At 49.4% G+C, this 15,673-nt stretch overlaps 2 protein-coding genes across 7 annotated transcripts in view; one reads left to right on the top strand and one right to left on the bottom strand.

Moving 5' to 3' along the window:
• Positions 1-1,433: 1,433 nt before the first annotated feature.
• aanat2 (aralkylamine N-acetyltransferase 2) lies at positions 1,434-4,732 on the top strand. The gene is made up of 3 exons (XM_088936271.1): positions 1,434-1,602; positions 2,887-3,041; positions 3,455-4,732. The coding sequence occupies exons 1-3, from the start codon at positions 1,434-1,436 to the stop codon at positions 3,758-3,760; spliced, it is 630 nt and encodes a 209-aa protein (XP_088792397.1). The 3' UTR covers positions 3,761-4,732.
• A 370-nt stretch (positions 4,733-5,102) lies between these two features.
• Positions 5,103-15,673, bottom strand: part of rhbdf1a (rhomboid 5 homolog 1a (Drosophila)) — a 45,542-nt gene continuing 34,971 nt past the window's right edge. For all 6 annotated transcript variants that reach the window (XM_088936269.1, XM_088936266.1, XM_088936270.1 and 3 more), the window contains 12 exons: positions 15,404-15,567; positions 12,634-12,885; positions 12,230-12,341; positions 11,974-12,048; positions 11,526-11,687; positions 10,861-10,964; positions 10,403-10,466; positions 10,182-10,276; positions 9,481-9,556; positions 7,785-7,885; positions 6,446-6,599; positions 5,103-6,200 (listed from right to left, as the gene is read on the bottom strand). In XM_088936269.1, coding sequence (XP_088792395.1) covers positions 5,781-6,200; positions 6,446-6,599; positions 7,785-7,885; positions 9,481-9,556; positions 10,182-10,276; positions 10,403-10,466; positions 10,861-10,964; positions 11,526-11,687; positions 11,974-12,048; positions 12,230-12,341; positions 12,634-12,885; positions 15,404-15,567 — 1,779 coding nt within the window. In that variant the 3' untranslated portion in view covers positions 5,103-5,780. The remainder of the gene's footprint in view (positions 6,201-6,445; positions 6,600-7,784; positions 7,886-9,480; positions 9,557-10,181; positions 10,277-10,402; positions 10,467-10,860; positions 10,965-11,525; positions 11,688-11,973; positions 12,049-12,229; positions 12,342-12,633; positions 12,886-15,403; positions 15,568-15,673) is intronic.

The following is a 15,673-nucleotide window of genomic DNA, read 5'->3' as shown; positions in this document are numbered from 1 at the left end:
ACCAGGTGAGAGAGACCAGCCCAGTGCCCAGAGAAACGGAGCAGTGTTTCCGAATGTCTTTTGAACAAGACGCAGATGAAGAGGTTCCCATCTCCTCTGCTGATCCCACAGGGCTGGTGGAAGGCAGGAGGTAAAAGACCTTATGAGGCGGCAGAGCTTTCCTTCTTCGTTAGAACGTAACCCTTCTCCAAAGGCACCTGAGGTGAGGAGTAAAATGCGTCAGCACTTCATGCAGCCCAGCTTACCAAACAGCAGCGTGAGGTGCAGGTGACACCGTAGCCATAGTGTCTTATTGAATTAGCTAACGAACTAACCCTCTTTGTGTCTCCTGAGCAACTTGTGAGCGATCCAAACAAATCTCCACTCCCTCTGCGTGCTAATCCTAAAGTCCACATGCCCTTGGTGTCTGGACTGGGAGGGGCAGTGATGGCACGGATCTCCTCGACCATTGGCACACTCCTGAGAGACAAAGTGCCAGGGACAGTGATGGCACACTCATGCTGCCAGCTTCTCCACTCTGCAGTACACTGTGCTTTTGCTTAGGGGTGCTGTTACATTACATGGTAGAATTGCTCTCGGATATTGCAGGCATAAAGCCAAACTGATCGATATATATACAAGTATGCATGCAGTGTGTGATTTAGTAGTGCCATGCAGCAGCAGCAGCAGATGAAGCTGTCCAGAAATGAGAGTCTTAGTTTTTGTATCTTGGGTTTCCTTTTATTAAACCTTGGCCATTGGAAGATATTGATGTAGATGTGCAAACTGGGAAGGTGCATCTCAGCTGGGGTGGGAGGACTTTAAAAATCAAGATATAATTGAAGTTCCCCCCCACTCCCACCCCGCAGACCTGCCTGTGGCTGCCCTGAGACGGAATTAGTCCAGGCTGAGAGTCTTTCAGCAGAAGTGGCTGTATCATACTGATTTTGCTTCGGTGGCTGGATTCCACTGGCTTAGGAGGGCACGTGCACAGGCAGCTAACCCTCTTTGCTGTGGATGCTGTGGCGGGATTAGGAGGGTGTCGGACTGTAGGGAGAGCTGATCCTCGCTGCTAACTGGTGTCGGACTCCTGCTGCAGCTGGTGTGACGGCAGCTCGGACAGGGGCCTGCTGGGACTGGAGCCTGGGAGAGCCGGGGGGACGGAGACGGGCTCGTTTGCAGCAGGCGGGCAGGCGGGAGGGGGGGGGGGGGGTGACAACCGACAAAGGAAAGGGAGACACGGGCAGGCCTCCATTCTCTCTTGGGTGCCAGGGAGAGAGACAGCAGGAGAAGGAGAGGGAGCACGTGCGAGCGTTAGCGGCTAATTGCTTGAGCCGCGGCTGGGTGTTCTGATCCGCGGCGCGGCGTGTTGGAGGGTGCAGACGGCGGCGGCAGGGAGGTCCCATCACAGCAGCTCGTCCCGCAGGCGGACAGGAGACCACCGCTCTCCCACCATGGCCCAGCAGCAGCTGTGCAGCTCGCCCTTCCTCAAGCCCTTCTTCCTCAAGGCGCCGGTGAGCGTGTCCAGCCGCGGCCGCCAGCGGCGCCACACCCTCCCCGCCAGCGAGTTCCGCAACCTCACCCCTCAGGATGCCATCAGCGTCTTCGAGATCGAGAGGGAAGGTAAGGAAGCGTGCGCCCCATGGACTCTGGGGTGGGGGTGGGGGGGGACAGGGGCACAGCGAGGTACAGAACTGCCAGTCCAAGGGCTGTGGCACCATCTGGGATCGTGCACCCGAGGTGACGGTCATCTAATGAAAGGAACGTCCTGCTGGAGCCGCAGTCTTGCAGCAGAACGCACCGATCGACGGGCCCTGCCCTCGAGTGCCCCTGGGGGAGAGGCTGGCTCATGGGGGCTCTGTTCTGGTGTTTGCTCTTGGCCCGGCCAAAACTGAGAGGCAGTTTTCAAAGACCGCGCAGAAAGGGAGCTTTCGGCAACTGCGTGGAGCAGAGATGAGCAGACTGGAGGTGTTTTTTTTTTTCTCAAAACCTGAAAGGAAACATTTCTGCCGGCCCCATTTAATTCACTTAATGCGTTTCTCACCCCTGTGAAAAGGATTTAATACAGAGTTTTACCAGATTTTAAAATGTTTCATAACAAGTAGCAGTATCATATCACCTTCTTGTCTGGACAAAGGGCTTGTTCCCATTTACACAGCTAGAGCTGTTCAAGGGAAGCACCTTTGCTTAAGAGGCCACACTGCTGTCACAGGGTGTACTCGCCCTGTGCTGCGTCAAATGGGAATGCATTTTAAGAACATGTGTGTGTGTGTGTGAGATGCATTACACCCAGTCTAACAGCATTAATAGTTTTTTTTACTTGAAATGGTACCTCACCAAAACTGTTTGTTGCAAATTAAAACCCCCATTAAGTGGTGATTATTATTGAATAAGTGATTACAAGACATCAGTGTATACATGTTTTTTTTTTCTTTTCTGGCTGTGTTGTGCTAGTTTATAAATCCTAAATTAAATGTTTTAAACATCCAGGAGTAATTTTGTCAGAATCGTGTCTCGACGTGCAACAACCGTGCCTGTCAGGTGATGCAGCTTAAATTCCTATGGAAATGCTACTTTTTGAAAACCTGATCCATGCATGCATGTGTAGTCATTATCCTCTTGAATGTCTTAAAAATTACTTCTACACTATGGAACGATAAACTATACTCTGACTATAACCACAACCTCTACAGTATAGCCCTCTGGCTACAGCCGAGTTGAAGTAGGCAGCTGTTGTCTGAGCCAATCGGTAATCGGTAATCCTCAAAGTGAAATTAAGATTTTGAACTCCTGCGGTAACTAATCCGTCTCCCTCTCTCTCTTCCCCTGTGTGTCTCCGCTCACTTGTGTGTGGTGTGTTGTGGTGTGTGTGGCACACCCCTCTCCGTCTGTGTGCCTCCTGTGCAGCTTTCGTGTCGGTGTCGGGGGAGTGCCCTCTCACCCTGGAGGAGGTGCTGCACTTCCTGCGCCTGTGCCCCGAGCTGTCACTGGGCTGGTTTGAGGAGGGCCAGCTGGTGGCCTTCATAATCGGCTCCGGGTGGGACAAGGAGAGACTGGCGCAGGTCAGTGCCCGCCGCTGCTCGCTCAGCCCTCGAATATCCCTGGCACCCGCCAAACAAAGACCTTTACATGCCCTTACTTCGACCTATATTAAATACAGCTAGACTGGGCTTGAATTCTGCTTAGAGTCCCGGTTGATTCCTCTGCATAATAAACACACATCATTATTTTATATGTCCCTTGTCAATAAGTTCCCCAATTAAAAAAAAAAAAATGTTCCATGTTCTCTGGTCGCCGGTGCAAATGAGATGGTACTGACTTCAGCCATCCCTGTTATGAATACACAGTCTCAAATTATTTCCATACCTTTTTTTTTTAACGCAGTGAGGAGTCGGCAGCTGCACAGCACAGCTGTTTTAAGTCTGTGACACTTGACCTTTTAACAGCCTGTTGTCCCCCCCCCCCCGTCCTCTAGGAGGCGCTGATGACGCATGTGCCGGACACTCCCACCGTGCACATCCATGTGCTGTCAGTGCACCGGCAGTGTCGCCAGCAGGGCAAGGGCTCCATCCTGCTGTGGCGCTACCTGCAGTACCTGCGCTGCCTGCCCAGCCTGCGCAGGGCCCTGCTGGTCTGCGAGGAGTTCCTGGTGCCCTTCTACCGCAAGGCCGGCTTCAAGGAGAAGGGCGCCTCCGCCATCGCCGTGGGCTCGCTCAGCTTCGTCGAGATGGAGTACCCGCTCGGGGGGAGCGCCTTCGAGCGGCGGAACAGCGGCTGCTAGGAGCACCGGGCTCCGCGGACGCCCCCAGGCCCACACTCTGCAAGGTATGAGCGGCACTCTCCACGGTAACGGAACAGCCTGATGGGTCCAGGCTCTGGGCCTCCACCCTCCCCACTCCCGGATCACGGGTTCGAGAATCGGCAGGATAAACACCAGCGCGGGGCTGGCTGTGCCTCGCTGCCCTGCTCTGTCAGCGCCCCAGAGATTAGCCTGACGCATAAAAGCTATGGCGGCCATCGTCTGTACAAACTGTAACTCACGTCATGCTGACTGTCGCCCAAAAAAATGTGTAAAAATGAACCCAAGAAAATAGAGCCGCTGTTGTTGCTTTTTAAACGTAAAAAAAAATAATCTAACCACTCTGCGTGGTTTTATAAGAGTTTTGACATTGAAAGAGTTTGAAACTAAGTGGTTCTCACTTGAAATAGCAGGTAACTGAACTTCTGAGTCGAGGCGTTTACGGCCTGTATTATGGCTCGGTGTCATGACGTGTTAAGGGGAACGTTTTCAGTGTGAGTCTGGTGTTTCTGTTGTAATGGTTTAACTGTGGAGTCAGAACAGCACAGCAGCCTTGCAATCTAAACAGATGTCATCTGAACAGCAACAGTCATTTACTGCAAGGACTGCAGTCTGCCTAAATGAAAACAAATTACTTTGTGGTAACACTGAGACAAAATTGGCTAGCTCCAGACTGGAATATTCAAAAGTCTCGGTGCACATGCATTTTGTTTTAGGTGAAATTAACTTTTTGGCTTTTTGTGTCTGCTTTTTGGCTACATCCACAAAGCGCAGTGTTACTCATTGTTGCTGTTTCTATTTGGAAATGGAAATTAACATGGGCTATAAGTGGCTGTAAAATGCATTTTTTGGTCTGTTACTAGCATCTTGTTTTCTATTATTTGTATATCCTTTTTTTTGTTCAGTGTAGTTCACTTTTGCTTTGATAATTTTAATAAACTATAAAAAAAATCAGTTATAGCTACAGACATCCGGAATTCTTAATCAATTATACTAGGCCCTTTCAAATATATTTAAGCCCCTGAAAGCTATGAATGGAATATTACAGGCTATGCTGCGACACACAAATGAAAGAAACCGTCCTGTGTCCTCACTTAATATTGATTACAAGCCTGTGAATCAACAGCATGGTGCTGTATGAACCTGCAGCTGGCCAGGGTCTGAATTTGACGATCTTGTATCGCGTGCTTGCTGAGAATAGGCAGGTGGGTAGGGTTGTGGGGTAACAAAGGATAAATAGCAGGGGGGGGGATTGTTAAAATCCAATCCAGGGCTGAATTCATGAATATCGGAGCTGGCACAATAAGAGACAGGAGACCCCAGCTGACAGAACAAGGGTTTCTTGCTGTATTCTCAGTTACAGGTAAGTAAGTGGTAGCTAAAACGCTACCTTTTTTTTGCAACAATCACCACTACAGTAGCGGTAAACAATAAAGGTTAACTTCTTAGTGCTCAGTCAAGTGTGATAAAAACGTGGCAGTAGTTGGTACAGTTATCAAGGCACTGAAGGTATTTTTTTTTGTGTGCTTAGTTTTTTTTTTGTTTCTTCCCCCGGTGGAGTCCATCTGTGGACTTGTTTGGAAACGGTTTTAAAAAAAATCTAAGAAAATACAAAATAATGCATTATGGTGCATAGAGGATTTGTCAAAATCTGTCGGGGAGCAGGGAAATGTCTGTCTAGACATCGTATTCACTTTCTGGGGGGGGGGGGATGGAACATGTGGGACAGGGGGGTGCCTGGGAGGGGGGGTTCAAACACTTCGAGGGGTACACAGCTGCTTGACGAACAAAAAGTCTTCTTGAGATGGGAGAGAAGCCTTTTTGGCATCGCTCATTTAAAAAAAAAAAAGAGAATAAAATACAAAGTAAAAAAAAAAAGTCACAGTTTGCAGAAATGGGGCTACAGTAGCGAAACCTGGAGACACCCCAGCCGTGAGGGGGCAGGGAGTGGGAATAGCACCAGCCCAGCGTGTGTTCCTGCCTGGCCCCAGGGGGCCCTCTCTCAGTGCAGGTGCGCGTTGAGGTCGTACTTCTCGCAGAACTTGTCTGTGAAGGGGATGCAGGTGAGGAGCTCGCACCACTCGCACTTGATGGGGTAGACGTAGAAGAGCACGGCCAGGCCGGCGAAGAGCCCCAGGAAGACCACCAGGAACACGATGATCTGGCACCTCTTGCGGTACATGTCCATGCGGCCGAAGCTGATGTAGGGCAGGAAGGCGAAGGAGAGGAAGAAGCCCGAGACGAACCCGCAGATGTGCGCGAAGTTGTCGATCCAGGGCAGCAGGCCGAAGGCGAAGAGGAAGAGCACGACGGCCAGCAGCTTGGCGAAGGCGCGCCAGGGCCGCGCCAGGATCTGCCAGCACTGGAACAGCTCCACGAACAGGCAGGCCAGGATCCCGAACTGGGAGCCCGCAGGTCCCACCTGCCCAGTCCACGCCAGGGAGAGAGAGGACGGGGTCAGGGCACTCATCATAAACCACCCATCCCGCATCGTTCCTGACTCGCCCACACGTCCATTCGTAGCTTACCCCTTGAGTAAAAAGCAGCTATAACATACAGATTATAGGAACTGACTGTGATGCAAAAGTGAAATCATTCTAAGTAAAGTGCTGCTGTGTTTGCTTCTGTCCTTGCGTGAGCGTGAGAATGAGGACGGCAATATGCTACCTCAGCTCTGTAGGGCAGGAAGATGGCGCTGGCCAGGTTCCCAGTGATGCCGCTCAGGATATAGATGATGGAGATGCGCAGCCAGCCAGCCAGCTTCTCGAGGTCCCGCAGAATGGTCATCTGGAAGCACACGGACACCAGGCAGTGCAGGATCCTGAAGAGGGGAGGCAGAGAGAGACGCTCACACCTTGTCCAACACAACAGGACCGCGCGTAGACACACCAAGAGACGGACTGGACCACACGAACCTGAGACAGGCTCCGCAGAAAATCAACAGACTCCCTGGGGCCAGCTGCATAAATCTTGGTGGTTTATATCTTCCCAGCAGGGAACCTCGGCAAGATGCCTACTGTACGATAAATTAATTGCATGGGCAGCTTGCCCATAGTCTGCACACTGGGAAAATAATGCTCCAAATGCAGTTAAGTATGCCTCTGGAAAAGGCAGCTGAAGGGGTAGGCAAGCCAAACACAAGTGCTTGTTAACTTCTTAGGAGACGTTTTGCCATTGTTAAAGTTTTAGGCTCATAAATATGTAACACTTTTAGTCTGAGATCTCCAAATAATGTTTGATAAAACAAGTAAACAACAAAATACACATTTTTTCCTAAATACCTACAACGACCACGGAATGCTCAAATCACCCCCACGCTATGGATATGGCTCCCTGTGGGTGAGACAATTTCAGCTTTCTGGGAAGAACAGACACTATAGTTGAGAGATGTGAGTAACTAGCTCACTGGGAAGAATCAGTTGCACTCTGCTTAACAAGGGGTTTGGTTCATCCAGAATTAATTACTGGAAGACAAAGAGCATTAGATAAGGCTCTTTTAAATCACAAAATGTTAAGACCTGCGGGTGTGTGTGAGCTGGGCACGTGCCAGACTGCTCAGCTATCAGCTCAGTCAGCATTGGTGTGGGTGACGCAGATAAAACAGGTCTCCCGGCCTCCTCACATCATGAGCTCTCTAGAAGGAGATTACAATACCTCCCATCAGCACACCAGGCTTCCACGATGTGACAGTACAGCTGGGCCTGCCGACCTCTTAGGGAGTTTGTCACTTTCACTCCGTGCGAAAAACTACCATAGACATTTAAGATGCCTGACAATGAGCTGAATTAACGGATTTTAAAAAGTATTAAGAACTAATGCAAGATAGGAGAGGATTTCTCTACACGTGCATTCGTGCGAGGAGCCAGATTATTTTGTTCCACAGTATGAACTCTGTCGAACCCTGTGCAATTCTTATCCATGGGTCACACTGTACCACAGAAACAGGACTTGGTGTGTGCCCAGCACTGTTCCAGGGGCCTGCAGTGTTAGGGGCTGGTCCACTCACCCAGCATGGAGGAAGAGGGACAGCCACAGCCTGTAGAACTGGTCAGGGATCTCGGGGTTGAGGAAAGGCAGCAATCCGCACACGTCGTCCATGCAGTGCACCTGTAATGGCCACGCAAGTCAGAAACCCGCCCGATGTTTTGGAGAGCGCTTTTGCATTCGCAGAAACTTTCACAAGCTGCCTCCCTTTTGGCACTCTAAGTGGATTTCTCACTCCAGCATTGCATGGTGAGCGTTTCTGTCTTGGGCCCCATCCTGGGGCCCTGGTTTGAATTCTGGACCCGAGGATGTCTTTGTGTAGAGTTTGGGTGTTCGCATGGCTTTGCTCTGTGTGCTCTGTACAAAGACATGCTGCCTGATTCATTGGCTTCTGGGAAAACTGGCCCTGGTGTGAGTCTGTGTTTGTGTGTGTTTTGTATGTGCCCTGTGATGGACTGGTGCCCTCTTCAGGGTGTATCCTGCCTTGCGCCCACTGCTTGCCAAGATCGGCTCCGGCTCCCCCATGACTCTGAATGGGATGAAGCAGGTAGAGGTTGGATGGACGGATAATAATAACCATATGTTTATTTGTTTGACAACAACGACATCAGCTATATACTGGGAGAGATGTCTCAAAAGAGGAAGCACAGCACACGTCAAAGAGAGGTAGACACAACTGGGTTGTGCAGTATATGACCAGAGTCAACACCTGCACAACCAGCAAAGAAATGTGTGGACCCTATATTGACTTTCTCGGTCACCTTCAGGTTCATAGAAGACCAGCATCCCTGACGGGGAGGTGTACCCAGTAAATGAACAATTTTTATAAACTGTGAAGCAATCTGACTGTGCTCTTGCAAGCAATGAGAGCTGTATAGTGTGAGGAAGAGGAGCATGGTGATGAATGCACTTCTCTAAGAGAGGGTTAGTAGAGGTAGATGATAAAGAACTAGGTCAAGTTGACAGAGTCTCCGACACCTTGCCCAGGCCTGGAACATCACTAAAACCCCTCAGGTGCTTTCTCTGCACTGGGCAAGAACTTGAAACCGGTCAGTGACTTGAAACTGGATCTTCACTCTCCCTGTGCTACAATTAAATTTGATCGGTAGGTGCCAAGCCAGACAGCAGCGATTAAAACAGTCTTCTTTTGCTGCCACAGAGCTGATTAACCCAGTCCCTCAATGGTGATTACATACTTGTTAATGCCAAACAACATCATCTCCTCTTTTTGGACTTCTAATAACGTAAAACTAATTAGATGTGAAATCAGCACACTGACAAGTGAAATGTTTTTTTTTCCTTTGTATATTTTTCAAGTGGGTCAGGTCTGCTATCACCGTAAACACTAGTACAGTCAGGCAACACTGGCGCCGACAATTGGGTTAAGCTGTCTGAGAAGAATTTACAGATTAGATGGGTCCACTTGACCCAGTCTGCTGACATACCGGTCAGAGGTACTGCACAATCAAGACTGTCCAGTCTGTGAGACCAAGAACTGTAATTCTGACTGGAATTCTCCCTTCTCTTCAACTTACGCCAGTGTAAATGATGCACTATTGAGAAAATCGTCTGCATTTCTTCAGTGCATCACAGCAGAGGTGCTTATTTTCAATTCCATCATCAATGGACTATCAGTTCAATCAATGGCCAACAGGCTGACTACAAGTCATAGCACACACAGGTCTTTTTCTACTGCTAGTAAGATCACCGTCAGTTACCTGCGAGCACAGGGTGGCCTCTTCATGGAAGTATCCCTTCATGAAGTCACAGTATTCGCGGGAAGTGATCTCACACCTGGAAACACCAAGCACACAGTCAACCAACGTCCCGCGTCTCACAGGACAGAGCACCCATCTCAACCGGGGGTCTCAACATCAGTTCCTGAGGGCCTAGTGTCTTCTAGTTTTTGTCCCAGCCACTTTCCCGTTGCATAGCCGGTCTCGTTATTTAATTAGCTGCACACTTGTAGTAATTCTAAGCAGGCTCAGAAGTGATTTATAGGTAACTGTACCATTAACGAAGTGAATGTCTTGTGTCATCAACTGTTAAAGACCTTAATAAAAAATTTTCGATCTCATTTCGAAAATAATCGGGTGAATTGTTCAATTGACTACTCAGGCTGAATTAAAAAACAAGACATATATATATATACTCTATATATATTGTGTACATATTATATGCACAGTAAGATTTCAAACCCTTTCCACTCTGTAATGTTTTTAACAATCATATTTAGCAGGTGCCTTGATGTTACAGGAGTCATTACATAGCAGGCATGCAGGCTGTACGACTCAGCTGCAACAGGGCTTGGAACAGCTGGGCCAAAACTGCACTGGAGAAGCTGTGGTGTTTCTAAACTTCAGTCAGCCGAGTGGAGTCCAAACTCACACCCCCCTCGCCACCCGCGGGCTCTCCTCACCTCCCTTTAGTGCCGATGCAGCAGGGCCGGCCCATGAGGGTGCAGTCCATGTGTGGCAGGCTGGTCCGGTTCCCCGCGTGGTACCGGGTGCAGATCTGGGAACCAGGAGAGGAAACGAAAAAAAAGCACTGTGATGTCACAGGCTAACCGCAGCACAGCTCACACAGAAGTGCAAGGGCTGGCCCACACAGCCCCCCCCCTCCTCCCACCCTGGAACTCACCGGCCACTTGGTGATGTCATCAGGCCACTCATGAGGGGCCACTGAGGCCGGCTCCAGGCAGGTCCTGGAAGGGAGACGAGCCCATTACTACAACCTGCTAGCAGCCCACAACTCGCTAACGCGCTGGCGGCCAGACCATAAAAAGGCAACGAGTGAAAGACCCTTCTGAAAAGGGTTCAGCAATTAGATTGCTGATTACTACTCTGTATGTGGATAATGGCACATTGTGTGCAGGGAACAGTGAGGAAAGAGGCTTATTTATCAGCATTCAGAAAAAAAATGATTCACATCAATCCGCAGAGCCTTAAAAAGCACTGTTTGCCTGCAGTAGTGTTCATTCAGCACAGGTCCTCCATCACGTTCCCTTTCGCCTCTCAGAATCGGAAGCTGCTCCTCAAAGCGCGACTGAAGCGAAGGCTGAGCTGTATCACCAAGCGCACCGCGACGGCGCGCCTTACCGCGGGTCCTGATGGCACACGGAGCCGTACGGCCGCGGGGGGCCGCTCGAGGGCCGGGGGACGCTGGGGTCCTGAGGCCACTTCACCCACTTCGCCAGGGTTGTCTGTGGGCGAGGGGAGAGACACGTGGGGCCGTTACACCCATCCCGGGGCATGAAGCATGGCATGATAGGAATGGAACACAGAAGTTACAGGTGTCCTGGAGGGAACGGTGAAATGGAGTGAAACGCTCCATCACATTGGATAAAAAATAAAATAAATCAATTCTGTTACAGCCCCCCCCTCCCCCAAAACACTGTGATTCTTGTTATTGAGCTTTCAAAAGCTGTGCTGTGGGGCAGATGACCAGCGCCTCCTCAGGGACAGGAGGTTCTGTGATGGTTCAGAGGGGTGATGCTTTTGCGTGCAGCTCTTTTTTATTACAGAAACTGGCCGTTTTCTCGCGTGGAGTGCTGTACGCAGCAGGGACTCATGTGAGGTGGGGACTATTGCCTGAGGCTGGTCTGCTGGGCAGCTGGGTGATCATTTGTCCACAGGGGTATAAAAAGTGCTCATTCCTGTGCTGTGGTGGCTGAAATCCAGGCTGACCAGTGGCTGGAGGGGCCTGACCCCAGGCCTCAGGGCCGGTTCTCCTTCAGGGCCTCTCAGGCCGGAGGGGGACTCACAGAGCACTCCTCGGCGGACGTCTGCACACAGCCCGAGTTGTCGTTCCTCACGCAGCAGGCGGAGTCTCGCTCCTTGACTCTCTTCTGCTGGATCAGCTCGTGCACCTCCTGGTCCTGCCGCATGCATGGGGAGAACTTCGCCCCCAGGTGAATGAGCGCCTCCTGCCGGACACAGCGAGAACTGCACATCAGCGCTGGGGCTGCAATTTAAAAACATAACCCTAGACATTCCGTGACAGCTGCCACAGACGCCTTGTCACATGTCGGTCTTTTCAGCCAATGCCAAGATTTCATCTTAAACACATCTAATCCACAGTGGGCCGATTGTGAACTATACATCATTCGACTGTAATCAGCGCTTTTTAACACTAGTTTAAGACACCTGTAACGGAAAATGTGTGGATTATAAACGAGAGTGATTGTTTTATGAAGAGAACAGAACACTTACTGAACTTGGTCCAATCCAAAAGTTCTCTTGTTGAACATACTTGACATTTTCATAAACCCCTTTATTTCTTAAAACCTGAAAAGAAGAAGAGGCTGTTATGATTCTCCCTCCTTCAGATAACGGAGACAAACCTTTATATTTGTATATAGGAATATAAAACCGCTTGAATTGAGAATTGATCTCAGTATCACATATAAATGTCCTTCTACAGCTTGACTGCAGGAGGTTGGTGTTTGAAGAGGGAAGCTACACTTACAGAATCAACTGTTTCGTGCTGTGAGAACCCCACAGGAGCAATGCCATAGATGCACACCGCCAGGATGGTAATGAGCAGGTGGACGAACGTTATCCAGTACGTGAAAAACGGTCTGAAAAAAAATTAGCCAGACGTTTACATGCAAAAAGAAGATCCCCAAAATCCTTTCACATCCGATACACTTCTGTTCCAATACTACAGAATGAATTAGCGCCGTAGGGAAGGAGGTGTATTTCCTGAGGATTAAAGAGCAGGGTGCACATTTTCCAGTGGTGCCATGGTTCCTGCAAAATTCACTCGCATTTCCGAGGGGAACATGGAACGCCTACGGGAACCAGGTGAGGGGGATATCTGGACACGTCATGGGATGCCGCTGTGTCACGGGACACCATTCGGCTCGGTACCTGTGGTTGTCCATGTCCTCGATCTGCCTCTTGACGTAGCTGTCGATGCGCTTGCGGTAGGTCCGGTTGGTCAGCTTCCCCACCATGCCCAGCCCGTAGGGCCTCTTCTCCTTGGCGAAGAGCTTCTTGACGGGCACGGCGATGCGCTGCCCCCGCCGCTGCCCGCTCACGCTCACCACCTCCTGCCGTAAGCGAACCTTGGGCTGCACCAGGCTGCCCTCCTTGCCTTTTCGCCAGCCTCGCTCCAGTGGTCTGTGCGGGGAGGGAGGTGGAGCGGCGGGGTGTTAATATAGAGACTCACTGGCTGGACAGGACAGGTCACAAACATGCCAGGTACCTGTATTACTGGCCCATACATGAACTGCAATTATCTCTTAAAGTGTTTTATCCATCTGACCACTGTGGAGTAGTGGAGTAGTAGTAGCAGTAGGGTCAAGAGCCTGCTGTTTCTGCATTATACTCAATATAAACTTCAATTTGCTTAATTCATCATCTTTACAACTCAAAAGTTGTAAGTGGTGCTGGTTGACCAGTAGGGAGTGCCCTTTCCTCCTGACTAAAATTTCCAAACCTGTTCCCCAGCATGAAGACCAGGACAGTGTGCTGGAGGAGGTTTTGTCCTTCAGATAAGGTCCTGTATATATAATTTAAGATCACTTGGCACATTGGCACACGTACAGGACAGGGGTGGAAACTCCCTTTTCCTGGGTAGATTCCACTCTGGGCTGTGAACAACCTCACATCTCAAGATTTTACTTTTCACATAGTGAAGTAATTTCTCACTTTGCCACTCCATCTTCCCCAAGTTATTAAAGCAATCTACCTCAGTCATTGGCAGGTGTCACAAAACGTCTCAAGACTTCAGAATCATCTCGATTCCACTTGAGAATCAGTAGTGTATCTCTTAAGACACACCCAGTAAAGTGTACAATTCTACATTCTGTCAAGATATTACAGAATTATTAACTTACCTATGAGCCATGGAAAAATGGAAAAGTTTTTTATTTCTATGCATAAGCAGTTACCCAGCGCCTAAGTCCTTGTGTTTTTACCACTGCCAGCTCACGTTCCTCTAATGAGCTCCATTAGTCTCCCACACACCCTTACTGTCCACCTCCATCATTAGCCCTGCCCAGCCACTGTCAGGAAAGCACTTTACAAAGCTCCTCATTTAAAATGAGCGCTGTTCGTGCAGTCTAAATGAAGAGCAGACTGTGGTGTCGCAGATGCACGGGTAGGGTCTGTAAGGTCTTTGCAGAAGTAAAGAACGCAGTGTTATTTAGCGGACTTTCATGCACAGCAGTGCACTGAAACTAAGGAGCAAGGTGTGTGTCAAATGCTGCTCCTGCAGAGTTGCACACTTAAGAACTGGGGTTTATGTCTCACCTGAAGGACGCGGTTTAAAAGGTTACTCAGGGCAGCACAGAGGAAGTCAGCAGCAGAGTTAAAGCTTATTGGTAACCTAGGCCTGACAATAACAATAACATGGTTATTTCTTAACCATTGGACCAACTTATTTAATTAAACTCTTGGTCCAGCAGAAGCTGCATTTAATATTCTTCTGGATTTCTTACTGTGTTCTCATATTTATCTTGAAAAGCTGTTCTGTGCTAAATCTGAACTTGACACAACCTGTCTTGCTTTGAAATTGAGAGTCTTGTGGGATTTATTTGTACTTGCAGTTGCTCTGAATATCAAAAGATAACCAGAAGCCAACAGCAAAGGGGCAGATTTATACAATGACACAGAGGCTCTTAAGAACAGAGCATATTCTAACACCATACAAGATGTCAAAGCAAATGTGAATCATGTTACAAAACTGCAAACTGAGTGGAAGAAATACAAGGTTTGCCTCTGTCCTATGTTTAAGTCACCCCCTTTCACTGTATCTTAATGCTGCACCTGAATTATGCTTAAAGCCATAATTAACCCAACCACAAAGCACCAATGAGCCCACAGAAGTATAATAATACTCCAAGACAGCAGTGTGAGAGTATGGAGCCATAGTGCAGCTGTAACAGTGACATTCACAGTATTTAAAGTTCAGAATATCAAGACACATGCCCTGGCTGAATATGTGTCCTGGGTTTAAACACCTCAAGTGTTACCTAATGCACTCATGTGGTTTAAACCACACTGTCGGCTTCAGTGTCTTCACACTGCACTGTGAAGACAAAACCTGAAACGCAAGGGGCTTGTGAGGGGAAAACTGAAGGGATGTAACACTTAAAGTGTTTTATCCATCTGGCCACTGTGGAGTAGTGGAGTAGTAGTAGCAGTAGGGTCAAGAGCCTGCTGTTTCTGCATTATACTCAATATAAACTTCAATTTGCTTAATTCATCATCTTTACAACTCAAAAACCTAAACAGTTAAAAACAATAGGCTTGACTAATACAATGCTGCTTGTTCAAATGATAGCAGTCGTGACTCTCCCCTGACGTGTGGCTGGTTTGAGGTTAGTTTGTGTCATCTCTGGGCTGTCTCTCACGGTTTCCTGGGCCTCGAGTGTAGATGATGAAGACGGAGTAGCGTGACTGTCACGTCCCACACTCCTCCGCGCAATTCCCAAACCCACTGTTTCACGCACGCATTCCCACTGAAGCCACCACATTCTCACGTGCACCAGATTCCGCAGATTCCCACTCCTGGACCAGTTATCCAACCACGTCTCTCTCGGATTTAGTCCTAGTGTTGCTCTGCATTCTGCAGTGTTCACGGCACCGCACAGGAGCCTCTTATCCAACCTGTCGGTTCTTGACAGTGACTCACAGCATGAGGTGACTCCTCTCCAGCTCCGTCTTGTCCAGGGCGCTGCCCGTGAGATCCGGCTCATCCGGGGCCCTGCCCGCCTCCACCTCCTTGATGGCGGCCTCGGAGGGCGACTCGAACACCTCGTCGGCGTACGTGGACAGCTCTTCATGCATGAGCCCATCCTGCACCAACAAGGGCAGAGGTCAGGGTGACAGAAGCGCTGCAGGAGATGAGAGCCTCTCCCTGCCTCCTCCAGCCCCCCCGACAGGCATAAGCGTGGGAAGACTG

This window comes from Atractosteus spatula, chromosome 18, assembly GCF_055471065.1.
Source record: "Atractosteus spatula isolate fAtrSpa1 chromosome 18, fAtrSpa1.hap1, whole genome shotgun sequence".
In the NCBI taxonomy this organism is placed as follows: domain Eukaryota; kingdom Metazoa; phylum Chordata; class Actinopteri; order Semionotiformes; family Lepisosteidae; genus Atractosteus; species Atractosteus spatula.
The sequence above is the reverse complement of the archived record's forward strand: the minus strand, read 5'-3'. Positions and strand labels throughout refer to the sequence as shown.